The following is a 17,529-nucleotide window of genomic DNA, read 5'->3' on the forward strand; positions in this document are numbered from 1 at the left end:
GTGAAGTATTTGTATGATTTTGCCATTAAAGCAGATTATTGTTTAACCCTTATCCTGGCTGCTTTGAATTTTTCCTTCTTTTGAGAACCCGCTCATATAAGAACGGCGCGGAGCAGAGATTCTGCCCCAACATCACTCTTCGAGCAGATCTGAGATCTGCTCAGATATTTGTCCCGTTGATATTTAAACAGACATTACTAGCCGCTAGCCGATACATGATCCAGTATATTCTGTGCATAAACCAAAAGTAAAAATGCATTAGCAGGTACAGGTTACCAAAAAACATGCAACTGAAGATGATATGTTATACATTAGGAATTCATAATAACTGAATTATTGTTAAAACCAGGGGTGGGGTTTCAAAGGAGATCTACATACTCTTGTTCCTCCATTGCTAATAGAATAACGTCAATGCCCTATACCAAAACATTGTAATCATACCTTTCCCTCATAATGCTGATGTTGGTCTAAACTTTAATTCACTTAATATTAGGCTAGTTTAAATTACAGCTACATCTATGATCTAACTAACGCCTTCTTTTTTTGTTTCAGCACAATGTCGAAAGAAACTGAAACAACAAACAAACTAGAAGCTCTTCTTCTGCTTGGGGATGCATATGTTGAGGACACACAGGCAAGTTTCTTGTTTTTTTTATACCCAAAGTATCATTATTTAAATCCAGTTAGTTAATGCCCATTTTTTCTCCCTCTGTGTTTCATTACATTCCATGTCCATAAAGAAACTCAACAAGGAAACTCAACAAGGAGACGCAAAAAGAAGACGCAAAAAGAAGACGAACCACGACCAAAAGTGACCTGGTGGAAGAGAGACCAAGATGGGCAACGTGTGGCAAATGTAGACTAATGGTTAGTCTACATTTTATGAATTTAATCCAAGTCAGTATATGTGATTTAAAGTAGCCACTGGTTTAATAATGCTGTTGATACTTCATATTTCTATATATTAGCACATCGATTTTGTCAGAGGACTAAGGACTAAAACCAATAAGCGGATGTAAATGACATGATAATGCAAAGAAAATACATTGAGCTTTGATATTTTTCATGTTTGCTGAAGGTTGGTGTTTTTGTAACATTTCTTTAAATCTGTCAATTAGCTAAAATAATTTGTTTAATGGGTTTGAATAATTTCCCCCCCAAACAGATGGTACTCCTCCATGCAGTAGTTCCACCATAACAACACCATGTCTAAGCTACCAAGATCCTGGTAAGAAAAAAGCTACTTTTGAATACTTTTTCTAGATAAGGTATGTTTCATATGAAATGTTTTCCTCATGGTATTTATTTATATTTCTGTATTTAAAGATTTTAATATGCAGAGACTAGAAGACCTTCTACGGGACTCTGAGACTATTAAGGAGCAAGATGTTGGTGATGTGCCACCATTGTCATCTTGGACTCAAAGGCAAAAAGAGTTTCAACAGTGTTGGCAACAGGCGAGGCCACAGAACGTTGACAACTTATTAATAACTAAGAATATCGTCAAGATGACCTGCCAACACTTTCTCCTGGATGAAGCTGTCATCCGTTGTGAGGAATGTATGTCATCAGAGTGGTTTTGTGCAGAGTGTGATATCTTGGTTCATACAAAACACACTCTGCACAGTAGGCAAACCACCTGTAATGGATTTTACAAGTACATTCCTCCAACAGAGTCTGTGAAACTCCAGGATGTCAAATACATCATTTCTAAACAAGGTTAGTGTCCCATTTTTTTTAATTGATCAGCCTTTTTTCCCCCTCACAAAAAAACTCATTTTAATCTCAAATTGCATTCTGTTATCATAGTGCTTGCTTACAACATTATTAAATCTCATCCTGATTGTACTTTGACCTTGCAGACCGTTTGCTTCCAACATCCGTTCCTTCAAGGATATGTTCTTGTGAAGTTTCTGTTGGTAGAACTATCATATTGGTGTGCATAAATGGTAGGTTTTGGTGAAAACAATTTTTTTAAATTATTTTTTAACTAATACATTACTCTAATTCATTGTTATTGTTTTTTTCTTTAAGTCTTCTTAGGCCGTTACGATCTTAATGTTCCAGAGCTAACATGCAAACATTGCACTAAGAAATGGGGTCCAGAATTCAATGACTTGGTTTGGAGTGGATACTGGCCAGCTACCATGCAAGCACAGACCCTGTACCACCAAGATCTGTTCCATTCCTTTGAGGCTATGAAGACGGCAGCTCCAGGAATGTCTAGACAAGCCTTTACTGGAATGTTGGACCAGAGAACAAAGCAGTTTGGAAGAGTAAGTACAAATGTGAAGCTGAAAGACAAATACATGTATTATCATAATAAATATATTTATGGCCAAATATGGATGAGCGAGATATGACACAAAATATGATAACATATATAATGTATTTTTATTTCAGACTGGCAAGGTGAATGCAGATGCTTTTCAGAGAAGCTTTCTGCAGTATGTGTACTGCACATTTGAAGAGAATAAACTTCTGGGTAAAGAGCCATTTGTCTGTCCAGCCTGTAGCCCTGAAATGGTAGCTGTTTCAGTAGATGGCAATAGGAAACTTTACAGGTTCCAGAAAACAAACCAGTAAGTTTTTTACATTGACACAGCAATTGTCCTTAGTCCTTGTATTTTTATTTGACATTGGGATTGCTATTTTTATTTATTTTTTACATTACATGTCATTTGTTAGACGCTTTTATCCAAAGCGACTTACATACATTCAGTACAGTGGACAATCCCCACAGGAGCAATTAGTAGCTATAGTTCTTTCCTGTTATATAGCTGTTAAAACTACAGCTGTTGAATCTAAAATACTTCTGTTAGACCTTATAACCTTGTTTTGAAAGATGTGCTTTAAATATAATTATTATTATTATTATTATTACTATGTTCAATTTGTAACTAGAGTGGTTATCTATAATTCCTTTTCTTATAGGAGTGAAGAGCCAGGCTTCTTTGACGGAGTGTTTTTAGCCCAAGACTCTGAGGTTTCCACTTTTGTGGAGGATGTTCGAGGGGCTGTCAAAAGTGTGAGTTTTAAATTAAGCAGAGCAAAATGTATCTCACTTTTCTTAATAACTAATAGAAGTTAAAATAGTAGTAACACAGTTGCCTTCATATTTTTTTGGAGATGGGATAGAAGTGTTGAGACCAGATGACAGGGTGATGAGGTTAGCAATGCGGTCAAACTGTCACAAACATTATTGCTGTAAAACTGGATTGAAAAAACAGCAAAATTCTAATCCAGAATATATTACACATTTGGAGCCTTCCAATTATCCAAAAACAGATTTGTTATTATCCAGGGAGTTGCATATCCCGGTGAATCTGGCAGTCGAGCACAAAACACTTGTGTGTAATAGTTTACATGTTTGATAATACCGTCAGTTGGTCCCACTATCCAGTGTTTTGAAACAACTTCTGATAATGATTCTCTAAAAACGATTTACTTTGGTAGACTGCAGGAAAAGCAATGTGTGGGGAATCTCACTGGACAGCAGCAAGGGAGACCTCTAAGCGAGCCAACGAGTTGGATGAAGAAGGTGTTGAAATTGCTGTGTGTAGGCATGGATTTCTTCTCAAAGGTTGGTAGTTGTCTTGATCATTTTCAATTAAAATATTTGTAGATAATCTGAAGCCTTACCTTCAATCTGCTTTGTACTCACTATTTTCTTTTTTTTAAAAAGCTTTAAATATGTATAGAGCAGAAATCTTTGCCTATCCGATGTTTCTCCAAAAAGAGTTCCAGAGTGCCTCACTTTTGGCAATGGACGTGACGTGTCAGTATGTACCATATCTTGACAAAGTGTCAGAAGCCTGGCCTCATCTTCAGCCCCTAAAGGAAATGAGACATTGCTCGTCTGTGATGCCAAAGCCCACAACACCAAATGCGAGGTGAGGATTTGAATTACTTAAACAACAATTAATGGTAAATCTGACCACTACACATGAGTCTGAACTGATCCAAGAGAATGTTTTAAGTTATGAGTTGTTGACCTTGAGATTTGCATCAACATTGATTACCTCATGCTTTAGATTATTTGGAATGCACGGAACCAGGAGGGTGCCGGCACCACTCTTGGTGAAGAAGTGGAACAAGTTAACAGCTTCTTATCCAGATGTGGCCTAACAACTAAATACATGGCCAAGTCAGGTTTGTGAACTTGTTTGGGCCCTGCCTTCCTGTAAATGTACACATTTATATTTTATAACATTGTAATGAGATGTATTCTTCTTCACAGCAAGAACTGAAATGCTCACAGTCCATGCTATGGGCTGGAATCATCGCAAAGAGAATGGCCTCCACATTGCCATGTCCTCTAGATTCAAAAAAGTATGTTTGTGTATTGAAATGGAGATAACTATTTTAAGCTGTAAAATGTGACATTTAAGTCCACCCAATATATATAAAAAGTACAACCCCATATAGACATTGCAGTGGTGCAGGACTAGATCTACGAAATTCATTAAATATGTTATTGTGTTAATTTCCTCCTTAAAATGCATATTTTTGGTTTATTTTCATTGAATTATTTTATAAAATGGCATGATTCTATTTTGCTATTTTGTAGACAGCAGAAAAGACAGAGGCTGTAACTGAGAGCCTGAAGAAAATGCAGGACCAGTTGAATTGCTCTGATGAAATGCTAGAACTGTGGGTTGATGATGTCAAACAGTGGGCCAGTAAAGGTAAGAACAATGCTGATTTGACGTATACATAGATGGAGTCGGGTCATAAAAACTAAATAATGCTGTCCAAATTAAACTTTGTCCTTTAGTGTGCCTGTTAGTGTGCCTGTTAGTGTGTGATGTGCAAATAACAGACCTTGATTGTGTTTGAAACTTGTTTTCTTCTTTTTATTTTATTCATTTAGGAAGTGCATCAGCCAGTCCTGCAGGTGCTGGTTGTTTGCAGATCTCAATAGAAGCACTCTTTGTGAGCATTTGCCAGAAAAAGCACTACCTTTACAGACAAAATGGTAAGCATTTTGGGACATTTATTGGTTGTGTTGATTAAATCCCGTCAGCTCTTTTGTAATCTATGTTTTACTCTCATTACAGATCGTAACAAAAGGCGTCAAAAGATCGTCCAAAAGGTTGCCCAAGGAAAGAAAGGGTTGCTAGAGGACATCCACAAGTACAACCAGCAACCTGATGGTGACCCTATTGACACCGACTCGGTTGTGGAGAAACTCTCAACCAAATCTGCAGAGAGCATGATCTGGCCTTGGCAGGAACCCAACAGAGGTGCTGTATAAAGATTTTACTTCTAATCTACAAAACTGTGGTAGCCTAATAGAATGTGTTCATTAATGTGAAATGTTTATATTCATTCTCAGACGGTGTGGACATTCTCACTAAGAAGGGGCTGTTTGACCAAAAAATGCTTCTGTCACGACTGACAGAAGAAAAGCAGATCCTTGTGAAGGAGATGATGCAGCACTGTCAGTGCCTCAAGGACTCTGTATCAAAGTTCCAGACACTGATGGCCCCAGTTTCATTGATCACACAGACAGGAAGTAAGTGAACCACATGGATTTATTCACTTTAAAATACATAAGCCAATGTTTTTCAAACCAGCAAAGGCAAACACACTTTAAAGAAGATTTTATCCATCTGTTTTTATTTGAGTCTGACTGCATTCTAGTCTTTCTTGACCTAAATACGTTTTCTCTGAATAATTTTCACAATTTATATGTTTACTATATAACTTGTAGGCTATCCGAATGGAATCACAGATGAGGGGTACAAGGGCCTTAAGTGTCTTCTAAGGAGAAATCTGCATGACCTCAGACTCAAACAGCAGACAGTAGCAGGCGCATACAGAGGAATTCTGGAACCCAGTCCTAAGCTGGTGGAGGACGAGGACATGGAAGAAGAAAAAGACTGGCAAAGTGACAACAGCTCAGATGATGAAGATGACGCAGAAGAAGGGACTTGACTTGTGGAAAGTTACTTGGTGCCCTTATGCAGTTCTATAGTTAAAGCGGACATATTATGCTTATTTTCAGGTTCATATTGTGTCCTTATATCTGCCTTTACTGTTCTTCATTTTCACAGCTCCCTTCAGCCATTCTAACTTAATAATCAGATCTCAGCTAGCTGACTGTTTTAAGTGAATAAAAAGCTAGTAAAGTGACACCAAACACTAGCACACTAACACAGCTAGCTGACTGTTTTAAGTGAATAAAAAGGTAATAAAGTGACACCAAACACAAAGCAGTCTAACAACTAACCCGTGGTGTTTAGCTAGCTAACAGGCACAACACTAGCACGCTAACACAGCTAGCTAACATGTAGATGTTTCTGTCTGGATTTGATTAAGTGTGCAGTTTTTACATTAAAGCGGACATATTAAGCTTATTTGAGTTTTAAATGAGTGCTTCTACTGTGACATGTTTCCATGCTTTAATGTTGAAAAATTACTTTTTTTCTCATATTACCTGTGCTGCAGCACCTCTTTTCTTTACTTTGTCATGTGCATTATCATATATTGTAACCTGTGTTTTGCTACATATGCTCTTTTATCTTACCAAAATAGTAATAAACTTGATTTTGTACATAACTGATGTCTGTAAATATTTACTGATACCCACTTGATATGTTATTACATTATAGAGTTGTCTTCACACATCAAATAATTAGCTTGAACTGAGGTTACAGTCATTTATAACAGAGATTGATATTGGATGTGTAACATAATTGATAACTAACTAGAACCTATGTTGAGGATCGGGAGAGGGACAACAGTTCTTCCAAAAAGCACTGGTAGTGTAAGGGACATCTTAAAGGGTCAGATAATAAAGACAGACATTGGCAGTGTAACGCTGTTGTAATGTGTAAAGCTCTAACACTGAGTACATCAAAGTAACAATTCAACAATATTAACCACATAGTCACCACTTGTCATAGGCTACTATCGGCTATAAAGTTTAATACAAATATTACCAAAAATGTACCCAATACCCATTAAAACATCCAAGTTGGATCATTATTTTAAAAAGCTTACTAATCTGAGGCCATGCATAGGAAATATCTCCCATAGTAAAAACTCATCCACCAGTGGTAAACGAATTTAAATGTATTAAATCGATGTGTGTGGTTTTGGAAATACTGGACGTGACGTTGTGCGATTGCGTTGCCATGCAACAGCTTTGGTTCATGTTAATTTACAAACTCTTCAACTACAACCCTAGTTATATTTAAAACATTTTTAGAAAGCCTCGCGAAATACTTTAATGTAAATTAAAATGTGAAGGAATGTATGTATAACAAAATACATCCGTCATAAACACAATACCGGAAACAGACATAGTGATGTGACGTGTGGTCCTCAACTGATTGGATGTTTTAGCCGCAAAGCATGTTGGGATATGGTGTTTATAAGATATGAAATCTGAAAACATGTTTTAAAAATAAAATAATACTTTATTCCGAGTGTGCTTGCTTTTCTCTTTGGAAGTCATCACATAAATGCATTATAATACACGGTTCGGCTGCATTAAATATTAGACATCTGCCGTTGTTCTCTCTTTATAGAGCCCTGATGAGAAGACTTCTGGACAAACTAAAGAACTGCCGCCGAAACATACGTGACGTGGATCATAAATATATCAGCAATTAAACAACATCTTCAATTTATTTTCACACAATGCGTTTCCTTGTAGTATCAACACTAATTCGGCTGACTTTTATATTTGATCCAATCGGTAGATAGGCTGTATTTACACCATAACGGTGCACAGCTGACAGACAGGGACTTGTATTTTTTTTATTTTCTTTGAATATAAGAATGTAATTACTGAGTTGAGAATATTCAGGGGTTTTGGGTGATGGGAGACATATCTATGGAATCAGAATTTCAATATCTTACCGTTAAATGACGGATATACCTTTCTGTCTGCAAATCAGATATTAATGTGAACGATTATAGCAATATCCTGTAAAATTATGTGAAAACTTGAATAAAACTACACATATTCAGATGTTATACATGCATACGTGTCCTACACTAATAATACAAATGATATTATTATGGCATTGTATGCTGTGTGTATTTATTTCACAATAAAGTTAATAGTAATATTATGTTTGATATTATGTTTTATTAACTAGACCACATTCTGATTAATGATGTGAAATATAAACAACCCTTAAATCAGACTTCAGTTACACCTGAGTAAAATTCAGTGAAGGTGATTGTCAAGTGCCAACAATCAGGAGAGATATTTGATAGTTGGTGCTTGAGAAGACTAAACATTTATCTGCAGATCCCTATAAAGTATATTCATTACTTGTTATTCTCTACTAATAGTTAATTAAAGACTGTATATAATGGCTATTTTGCACATCCCTTTCAGGATTTCGGTTTATTGACATACAGTATCATATACACAACTACATAAAAAACGTTATGCAATGAATGAAAATCTTGGGTTGCAGGTTCCTCAACAATAAACTTTCATATTCTGCACATTCATTATACTATCTACCTACATCTTATAAGAGTAAAATACATATCGTGCCTTATTAGTTTGTCTGTTTTGCACATCCTCCTATTAATATCTGTGTACATCCGGCACTAAACAGTTTTATTGTAGAGATCACTTACAGCATCTTCTTGATTTTTTCTATTCTTTCTATATTTCTATAATTTCTACTTTCCCCCTAAAATATTCAATAGCGTGCTTTAACCACTAGGTGTCCTTTTCTATCTATCTAGCTGTGCACCATTATGGGGTAAATAAAGCCTATCTGCCAAATATATATCAAATGTTATTTATTTATACTGCAAGGAGACGTATTTTGTGAAAATAAATGTAAGATGTTGTTTAATTGTTGATATATTTATGATCCACGTCACGTATTCAGTTTCGGCGGCAGTTATTCAGCTGGTCCAGAAGTCTTCTCGTCAGGGCTCTATAAATAAAGAACTATGGCAGATGTGTAATATTTAATGCAGCCGAATGGAAACCTCTGTAGCAATGGAGAGTCAGGACTCAGAGAGACATGAGGAGAGCAGGAGCTTTGATGTCAAAGACTGATGGTTTATTTAGGAGTACCGTTTGGAGAATTCACATCACATGTCACAGCAGCCAGAGGTTCTGACTTCACGGGAGAGTTGCCACGTCAATTCTGAAGAACTCTACCCTAGACCCATGTATTTAGCTAGTTCAGAGAGAATAATCAACATTGTTCATAACAAGATATAATCATAACTCCTCTATCAGCTGATCCAACAGGCAGGAACAGGGAGACGCCAGAACACTGAGAGCACAGCAGCCAAGGTTACAGGTGCGTGTGCTCAGTCAGGACAGTTTGAACTGATAAACTGGGTCAAAGTTATGGACCTTGGAAAATATTTCCCCAACAGTGATGACTTCCAAAGAGAAAAGCAAGCACACTCGGAATAAAGTATTATTTTATTCGCTTGGCACTTCCGGGTATTTCTCCACTGGTTCTCCATGTTCACAATACCGTGTAACCATCAAGTTTGAAAGGACGAAATCGTGACATCTTCACGTCTCCCAGCATGGTAAATCACCACCGGTCCAAACTCTTCCTCTGAGTCTTTCTGTCCCTCCAGCTCTCCTCTCTCCAGTCCTTCACTCGCTAATCTGTCTGTCTGTGTCTCTATGTCCCCTTCTGTCTCCATCTCCTGCATCTCAGTAGTTCCCTCAGTCTCATCCATTTCACCTCCCTCCCCCTGTTCTGTCTGGTCATCTTCTTCTCCAGTCCTTTCATGCTGCCCTAGACCCTCTGTCTCAGGATCCCATGCTTTGAAGTTAAACAAAGCAGACAAACAAGAAATGTAGTTCAGGGTTGAAAATATGATTAACCAAAAAATATTAAAGTTTAACAAAGAAAAAGTAATAAATGAATTGCCCAAAACCAATTTAGGTTGTCTAAAATATTATCTGACTGACATTTCTATCTGATCCATCTGGATAGGTACACAATACAGGATTAAACTTAATAAAGAATCATGAATGTGCTGTGAACTACCTTCTAAAAAGCCTTCAAAAAGGCAAACCATTTTTTCCAGGACCGCATGGGCTACCAGTGGCAGCTCGAAGGGGCACTGGAGCTGGGCCGTCCACTTCTTATTTTTATTGTAGTACTTCCCCCAGAAGAGGAGAGGAAAGTACCCAAGGGCCTTCAGTTTTTCGACCTTAAAAACAAAGAAAAACATATAGACAAACATCACACAAATAGATACAGACAGAGATAGATTTTCCAGGCAGTGTTAAAAAGGCAAGACTTTTAAAAAAGGGAGTTGGCAGTCCACTCTCTATAGTGTGTCTTAATCAGAGAGAACCATCAGAGCAACACCACTACTATTTTCTAAAGAGACAATTGTGTTCCTGTTCTGTTTTGCCATTCATTAGCATCTGCCATGAAGTTATATTCACTCTACCACATTACAAGTGAACCAAAGGAGACACCTCTTAACCACACCGCATTGGCCGTCGGCCATGTTTTTGTGGTGTGTCCCGCATCATTGGCATTTTTTGCCATTCCCAATAACCTTTGCTGATTATTCAACATGTTGAATTGGCAGCAGAGCTGTCTGCAAAATAAGCTAGCTTAAGGAAATCTGTGCACAAGAAGAAAAACGGACTTGAGGAAAACTAACTACTACAGTCCAAAGGCTCACACAAAGTCTTTTAATTTGTTATCTCGTTCTATTACTCAGATATTCCCAACATGAAGCTGAGTGGAGAGTGTTGTGAAAATGTTTTAAAGAGTGTATCACAAACATTGCCTTTATTTCTAGAGCCTTATGTATTTTGTTGTCCCTTTTGAAATGAGGAATGTTCTGCCTACTGCTGTTACTGAGAGTAAAATCCTCTTATGCAGGTGCAGAGTGTAAGTGAGAGTTGGCAGTAGGTTTTAATCTGTGTGGTATTTGACCTTCGGGCTTAAACGTAGGCAACGTGAGGATACCATACGTCGCTACTAGTTCTTTGATGTTGGTTGGTGAGTCAGAACATTTAGTCTAAAATTGCTTTGGGGGGTGGGGATGAATGGCAAACAATGTTGACAGGGCTAAAGTCAATGTATCGTTTTTTATATTTATACTAGCTAATTATTGAAATATTGCAAATGCATTTGGGTTAATTAAATCTTGACACATAATTGAATGACATTTCAAAAGTTGTTCCTTCCCTGTACAATATAGATTCAATTAATATTTCTCTAATGTTGTGGGACAGTAACCTTCAATGGCTGACCAAAATAAGATAAAATGTTTATTACCACCAGGGCAGAATTATCGAATATCTTCGATTGATTTCTCGACCGGTGTACTTTTTGGGCCCGGTCTTTTGTTTTCTGCCGGAAATCCTTCATACGGGCCGTGTGCCATGATTTCAGCTCCAACATCTTCCCACACTGAGGAAGTGAGAGGGAAAGAGGGAGTAGGAAGGACATACTTACTTTTTTCTGATAGAAAGACAGTTATAAACAAAGTATTGCTTATTTCTTTCTTTTAACCATATATATATATATATATATATATATATATATATATATATTATAATATAATACTTCCCAAAAAAATGAATCGGAAAATCAATTAAATTCAACTGATTGTACAGACTGACAAAATATGCTACCGAGTAAATGTACCGGATCATTTATTCAGCAGGCTAACCAAGTTAGGATATCTAATTAACAGTATAGAGAGGGGCTACATTCACTTTATCTAACTATTTGTAGCAATTCATATTTTAATTGACACTATGAATGTCCATTATATGGCCTCATATATAATCATAATAAAATATTATTCATTTTTTTAAATCAAAATATTGTTATTTAAAAGAACCAACAGTCAAACTTTTCAATGGAACAGGCACATGCAGTAAATGTAATGTTCTAAAAAACACCTATACTGTGATGCACATTTGTGGAGTGACAAAACTCTTTCCGGCTTTTGTTAGAAAAAAGTCACCACTTTGTTCGCCACTTTTATTGTATTGGGTTTTGCAGAAAACAATGAGATATTTATAGGCAAAACTAACTGCCATTTATGTATGAAAATGGCTTTGTCCGAGAGACAGTATAATAGACTGTATTATGAATACTTTAGTAGACATATATATATATATATATATATATATATATATATATATAGTTATATATAGTTATATTTACCTTTGTGCATCTACGATTTGCGCAGTTTGATTTTTCCAAACAATGGGGGCACTGTCTTTTTGTGGATCCACCTGGCATCGTTGCTACATTATGAACAAAAAAAAACATCACATGTATCACATATAGTTATTGGCATGACACAAAACTAAAATTCTTCCATATAACCATGTATGATTACTAAAGTCAAATGATATAATCCAAATGATGTTGATTGAATTCAACTTCAAAATAATGTTAAGTGTGATATCAAAGTTCAATTAGTAGCACTTTAAAATTCACAAATTCCAGTATAATATCATAAATAACTTTCAATTTCTGGTAATAGTCAGTACGTATTGTGTCATCTTTTTTTGGCATGATAAGATGTTTTCTATTAGCTATCATCATAAACCTCAAATCATGTTTGTTCATAAAATGTATCTGTTATTGCGTGATATAATGCATGTTTTTTGAGATAGAGACTCTACTGTAGTCAAACTAGTACTTAATATTAAATTGCTCTTATGTTCCTGAAGTAAATATTCATATATTCAGTTTTATTCATAATTTTCTTTTCGTTTTTTATTATAGAGTAATACACATGTTTTTATATTTCTATTATTCAGATACTCTTTCGAGCTACTGTTAATATGAATATATTTGATGTTTATGCTAATTATTTGTATTATATTTTGTATTTTATATTCCTCCTACATATTTTTAATTAATTTGTAATGTCCAATAACACTGGGCTGCAACGAAATAATTTCCCAATTTCGGATGAATAAAGTATCTATCTATACACTATTCGTTCAGGTCAGGGGTCGGCAACCCGCGGCCCTTTAAGCCCTCTGCTCTGGCTCCCTTGAGCTTAGACAAAAATAAGAAGGAAATCAAATAAAAGTATTTGTAGGACTATTTATATTTTCTTGCATCGTTGAAAATGTTTCGTATCTTGTATTTTGAGGTGATACTTTGACACATAAATAAGAAACAAAACGGTTTTAATTAGATCAACTAAAATATGCGTCACATCCTGCTACGGTCCAGCGCTAGCGCCTTTTCTTGGAGGCGAATAACCTGACCCCCGGCTCGATGAGCGAACTATGGATAAATCAAAGAAAAGTACCGGAGGAACACATGATTTAATTCTGCGTGGACAGAGTTATACGCTTTCACAGCAAACGATGCTGGTTTACCGGTATGTTTGACATGTAGAGAGAAGTTGTCAACGGTGCTGCAGCCTTTACGTATCGAGGAACAACACGGGAGAGGAAGACAGCTGACGATCTTCAGTCATAATTCAATGGGGTATGTAATTTATTTCAGAAAATACTTTTTGTTATATTCCATGGAATGCTCTTAACGTCCCGATAGCAATGAATATATTAAATGCTTTGACAATAAATACATACAAAAATTCATCTCTGGAAGCCGTAGTACTGTAAAAAGCACGACCAATCATCTGAGCCGGCCCGGCTAAAATAACTGGATGGCCTATCTGCCTGTCAACTTTCCATCTGTGCACAAACTTATCTCGTGCCCTCATTGGTCATGTGCGCGTTCGTGTGTGTTGGAGGAGGGACTCTGTAAGAAAGTCTGAAGGAAGAGGCAGATTTTTTCGGTTGTGTATTTTCAAATTCTAGCGCATTCAAGCTGGTTTCTCCATTCTTACCTACCCTACCTTTAACTCTTTTTAGGGTGCAGCTATATGTTTTATTTATTTCAAAGTGGGCCCATTTTAATAATATTTTTTTTTCCTTCAAATGTGCAGAGGAATCCCCAAGTGCTGTGTTTAATTTATTTTAAAGTATGCCTGTGTATTATTTTTAATTCTCCTTATAGGAGTTCTTTGTTTCTTATTAGAGGTTAACAGTTTTATATAATGTAATAAATAGCCTAATAAATGCAAAAAAACGGTAGTTTTTGTCTGATATAACAATAAATACAACTTTATTAGATATAAAGCTATGAAATATGTTTTGCGGCTCCAGACAAAAAAATGTTTGGGAAAAAGGAGTAAAATGGCTCTTTTGGTCAAAAAGGTTGCAGACCCCTGGTTTAGGTTAAAAGCATGACATGTACATATTATTTAAATTATAAATTACATATCCATATGGCCTACTCCTAAACTCACAGTTTATGTGGAACGGATCGTGTATCGGCTAGTAATGTCTGTTTAAATATCAACGGGACAAATATCTGAGCAGACCTCAAATTGGCTCGAAGAGTGAATATAAGCTTAAAAACCCGAAATACTGATCTGGATTCAGTAAAGTATTATGTACGATAATCACCTTAAACAGGGATACCACGTGACATATAAGACTTACAGATGTACGCATTAACATGCCTTTTCCCCAAACATGATTTATAAGAAGTAAATCGCCACTCATTTGGGATTAAATCAGGTTGACAAATGCGTTTAAAGCGGGTTCAGTCGGATACCATGATTTAATAACACTAACACAGTCTGTTCGTGTGTGGTGCTGTCACAGGCTAAGTAAAAAAAACCTCAAGAACCATGTCATAACATGATCAACTATGTTACTATCGATTGATTTTAAACTGCAACAGCTCCGTAAAACGACAGACGTTAGCTAAGGCTAACTCAATGATGCTAACTGAGCAGTTCACGGTTTAACTAGCAAATAATTTGCACGCGTAAGCTTGTATGTCGACACATGGTGCTGTGTAAAGTGATGCAAAAGCTGAAATCATTTAAAAAAAACACTGTAAATGTCTTTATTACATTACAGAAAACGGGTTTACCTCGAGGAACTCCGTGTGAAGGAGGGTTCAATGTCATCGTTGTCTTTTTCTTCTTCTTCTTCTTTTAATGGCGAATCGCCTTCTCGAATTGGACTGCGCTGCTTCCAGTGGACCTTTAACGAAACGTGCTATGTGGGAAACACCATATCCCAGCGTGCATTGCGGCTACAACATCCAAATCATCGAGCTTGGACCCGGCCTACGTCTGTTTCCGGTGACTTTATTTTGAAAATCAGTTCCTGACGGACGGCTAAAAAGCCCAATATTATATAGTTAAACGAATAAATAAAAACAAGGATAATAGTGTGTTATTGTTGATTAAATAAGAGTGTGTTATTTAGAAAAGGATAACAAATTCAAAGGAAAAAAAGATTAAAAACAATACAGATTTCAGTATTTTGAGGCTCTGAGCCCCATTTATTTTCCTCACAGATGGCAAAAAAAGTCAGACATTATACGATTACAAATAAAATCAATAATCGTGGCTTGATATTGAGTAATGACATGTTTTTATGGACCACACAGCTTCCGGTCTTCTCAGACTTGACCGTATCCATTTGCGTCTCATATGCACGCAAAACTCGGACTCAGAATTCAATGGGAATAGTTGGCGTATGATAGGCACGCAAAATCGGACTTTAGCGTATCTATTGCAGGCATTTTCCAATGTGTAAAGTCGTGTCATTTGTACGCAGACTGAAGAGAGTGGGTTGGTTTCATAGTTAGCTTAGCTAAGCATCAACCTAGCACTGAAATATATGGATGTTATGTGACAGTATTTCTGAGAAAAAGTCAGCTGAAATGGTGGCATAGTTGCTGCATGTTTGAACGTATTTGCAGCAGTAAATGTGGCTGTTTGGCAACGTATCACCTGAATTTAAATGTGCAACCTCTTTTTGTGACCGATTTTTGCATGAAATTATAATTCTTCTGATTGATATTCCCTATTGACAGCTATTCACAGTTTATATGTGAACATTATGAGATGGACAGCCAGTTAACAACCTTTTTCTACAAATATTTCAGATCAAAGTTAATCCAGTGGGGCTCCTGAAAGGGGACAAGGAACACTATGCTTCCAAATATTAAGCCTTGACCCCCATCTTAAAATTGATATGATCAAAAATGATCTAGCTTTTTAAGTGAATTACTCAAACTGCATTTGTATAGGAATGATTATGTCCTATTGGCAGATAACTACTCTTAACAGTGATATCTACAAGAGGTTTCCAATGTAAATGTAACTATTTTCAATTGGTTAGTATTACATTTTGTGACAGTGTGGTGACACTCATTTTAATGAAGACAAATTTGTGTATCTTGAAATTCATTTATTTGACAGAGCTGGAAACTGAGTGACTTACATACTTGTTTGTGTTTACCTACACAGTCATCACAGATGAGCCAAACAGAGTAGAAGATGAAGAAAGGAGAACAGGAGAAAGGGACACACAAGAAGGAGATACAACAGACAAGAACGACAATGGAGACAACAATGAACAAAAAAATTATTTCCTCCTTCCATCCCTTTTTTCTGTTTAATCTGATTACTAACAACTTCTAATAATTTGACATAGTTTATGATTTAATTGGAAAATTAAGTGTTTTTAAATAATAAACCCGTTTCTGATTCTGATTCTTTGATTTGTTTTTACATATGGGTGTTGAGAGATGTATCCATATCTCTTCTCAAAGTGCACAAGATTGATGCTTTTAACTTCAATATTTAAAAAAAATCAGAAGCAGAGGAACGAAAGCAGCCGAGACCAGGATCCAGTCATGGGAAGAGGTGGTATCTGGCCTAGTGAAGCTACAGGTACAGACAGAGGCTAAACTGACGGACCTAGAGGGACGAACACGCCGCGAGAATGTAAGGATTTACGGAGTAGAGGAAGGAGCAGAAGCCATGTCGACATCGGTGATCGCATTTGTGGAAGAGCTACTAATTAAAGGCCTGGAACTGACCCCCTCTATGCTACAGATTGAGAGGGCGCACCGTGCGCTCGGCCCCAAACCTCCGGCCGAGGCCTCACCGAGATCTCTGGTGGTGAAATGTTCAAGTTTTAAAATGAAAGAAGACGTAATCAAAAAAGCCTGGCAGAAAAAGGGTTTTTATTTCAAAGAAAAAAAGGTCAACGTGGACCATGATTACGCACCTGAATTGCAGAGAAGGAGGCAGTATGCGGAAGCCAAAGCGGCACTTAAGGAAAGAAACATAAGATTCCAGAGCCCATTCCCGGCCAGATTAAAAGTATTTTATGATGATAATCCAGTGGTCTACAACTTGGCTGAGGAGGCAACAGCAGACATGGTGAAGAGAGGGATAACAGTGACTGTCCTAAAAAATCAGAGCTCGCTACTGGACCAGATTAACCGTCTGACCTGGGAACCCAGCAGAAAGCGAGGAGGTCAACTGCACCCGAGCTCCAAGCAACTTTACAAGGAACGGCTCCGAAGCTTCGACATCGGGATATCTGATAAGTAGCCTATGTTTCATAAACGCCCTCTTTAATGGATACTCCTTTCTGAAAATCTTGGTTAAAAAGAAACAAGAACAATATGGCTATTTTGAGGCAAATGAGACTATTATTTGTTCTCTTTTTTCCTTGCCTTTACTACT

The 17,529-nt window shown here is 36.7% G+C and overlaps 2 protein-coding genes across 8 annotated transcripts; one reads left to right on the top strand and one right to left on the bottom strand.

The window, feature by feature from the left end:
• The first annotated feature begins 1,354 nt into the window (after nucleotides 1-1,354).
• LOC307014841 (uncharacterized protein) lies at nucleotides 1,355-16,513 on the top strand. 6 transcript variants are annotated; one of them, XM_079643043.1, is made up of 11 exons: nucleotides 1,355-1,719; nucleotides 1,863-1,949; nucleotides 2,035-2,276; nucleotides 2,404-2,485; nucleotides 2,935-3,028; nucleotides 3,457-3,583; nucleotides 4,619-4,688; nucleotides 4,874-4,978; nucleotides 5,061-5,246; nucleotides 5,339-5,518; nucleotides 5,717-7,035. In XM_079643043.1, exons 5-11 carry the CDS (start codon nucleotides 3,006-3,008, stop codon nucleotides 5,938-5,940), a joined length of 915 nt encoding a protein of 304 aa, XP_079499169.1. In that variant the 5' UTR covers nucleotides 1,355-1,719; nucleotides 1,863-1,949; nucleotides 2,035-2,276; nucleotides 2,404-2,485; nucleotides 2,935-3,005; the 3' UTR covers nucleotides 5,941-7,035. The 6 variants fall into 6 exon arrangements, with proteins under 6 accessions (XP_079499169.1, XP_079499170.1, XP_079499168.1 ...); XM_079643042.1 differs by lacking the exons at nucleotides 1,355-1,719; nucleotides 1,863-1,949; nucleotides 2,035-2,276; nucleotides 2,404-2,485; nucleotides 2,935-3,028 and adding exons at nucleotides 3,686-3,893; nucleotides 4,035-4,152; nucleotides 4,241-4,332 and having other exon boundaries at nucleotides 3,466-3,583; nucleotides 4,571-4,688; XM_079643044.1 differs by lacking the exons at nucleotides 1,355-1,719; nucleotides 1,863-1,949; nucleotides 2,035-2,276; nucleotides 2,404-2,485 and adding an exon at nucleotides 2,493-2,582.
• Nucleotides 8,940-15,051, bottom strand: LOC307014842 (uncharacterized protein). Of its 2 annotated transcripts, none has more exons than XM_079643048.1 (5): nucleotides 14,910-15,051; nucleotides 12,159-12,241; nucleotides 11,259-11,393; nucleotides 10,033-10,170; nucleotides 8,940-9,776 (listed from the first exon to the last, which is right to left on the bottom strand). In XM_079643048.1, the coding sequence occupies exons 1-5, from the start codon at nucleotides 14,944-14,946 to the stop codon at nucleotides 9,750-9,752; spliced, it is 420 nt and encodes a 139-aa protein (XP_079499174.1). In that variant the 5' UTR covers nucleotides 14,947-15,051; the 3' UTR covers nucleotides 8,940-9,749. The 2 variants fall into 2 exon arrangements, with proteins under 2 accessions (XP_079499174.1, XP_079499173.1); XM_079643047.1 differs by having other exon boundaries at nucleotides 8,980-9,776; nucleotides 10,005-10,170; nucleotides 14,910-15,050.
• Nucleotides 16,514-17,529: the final 1,016 nt, after the last annotated feature.

Source organism: Notothenia rossii, assembly GCF_949606895.1.
Source record: "Notothenia rossii genome assembly, chromosome: 8".
NCBI classification, from domain to species: Eukaryota; Metazoa; Chordata; class Actinopteri; order Perciformes; family Nototheniidae; genus Notothenia; species Notothenia rossii.

Excerpts from the sequence above, each read along its gene's own strand:
- LOC307014842 (XM_079643047.1), bottom strand. The coding sequence starts at position 14,946 with ATGACATTGAACCCTCCTTCACACGGAGTTCCTCGAG. Across the intron at positions 12,242-14,909 it reads TTCACACGGAGTTCCTCGAG|CAACGATGCCAGGTGGATCC; the intron begins GTAAACCCGTTT and ends TTCATAATGTAG. Across the intron at positions 9,777-10,004 it reads TTTTGAAGGCTTTTTAGAAG|CATGGGATCCTGAGACAGAG; the intron begins GTAGTTCACAGC and ends TTAACTTCAAAG.
- LOC307014841 (XM_079643041.1), top strand. Across the intron at positions 4,333-4,570 it reads TGTCCTCTAGATTCAAAAAA|ACAGCAGAAAAGACAGAGGC; the intron begins GTATGTTTGTGT and ends GCTATTTTGTAG. Across the intron at positions 4,689-4,873 it reads CAAACAGTGGGCCAGTAAAG|GAAGTGCATCAGCCAGTCCT; the intron begins GTAAGAACAATG and ends TTATTCATTTAG.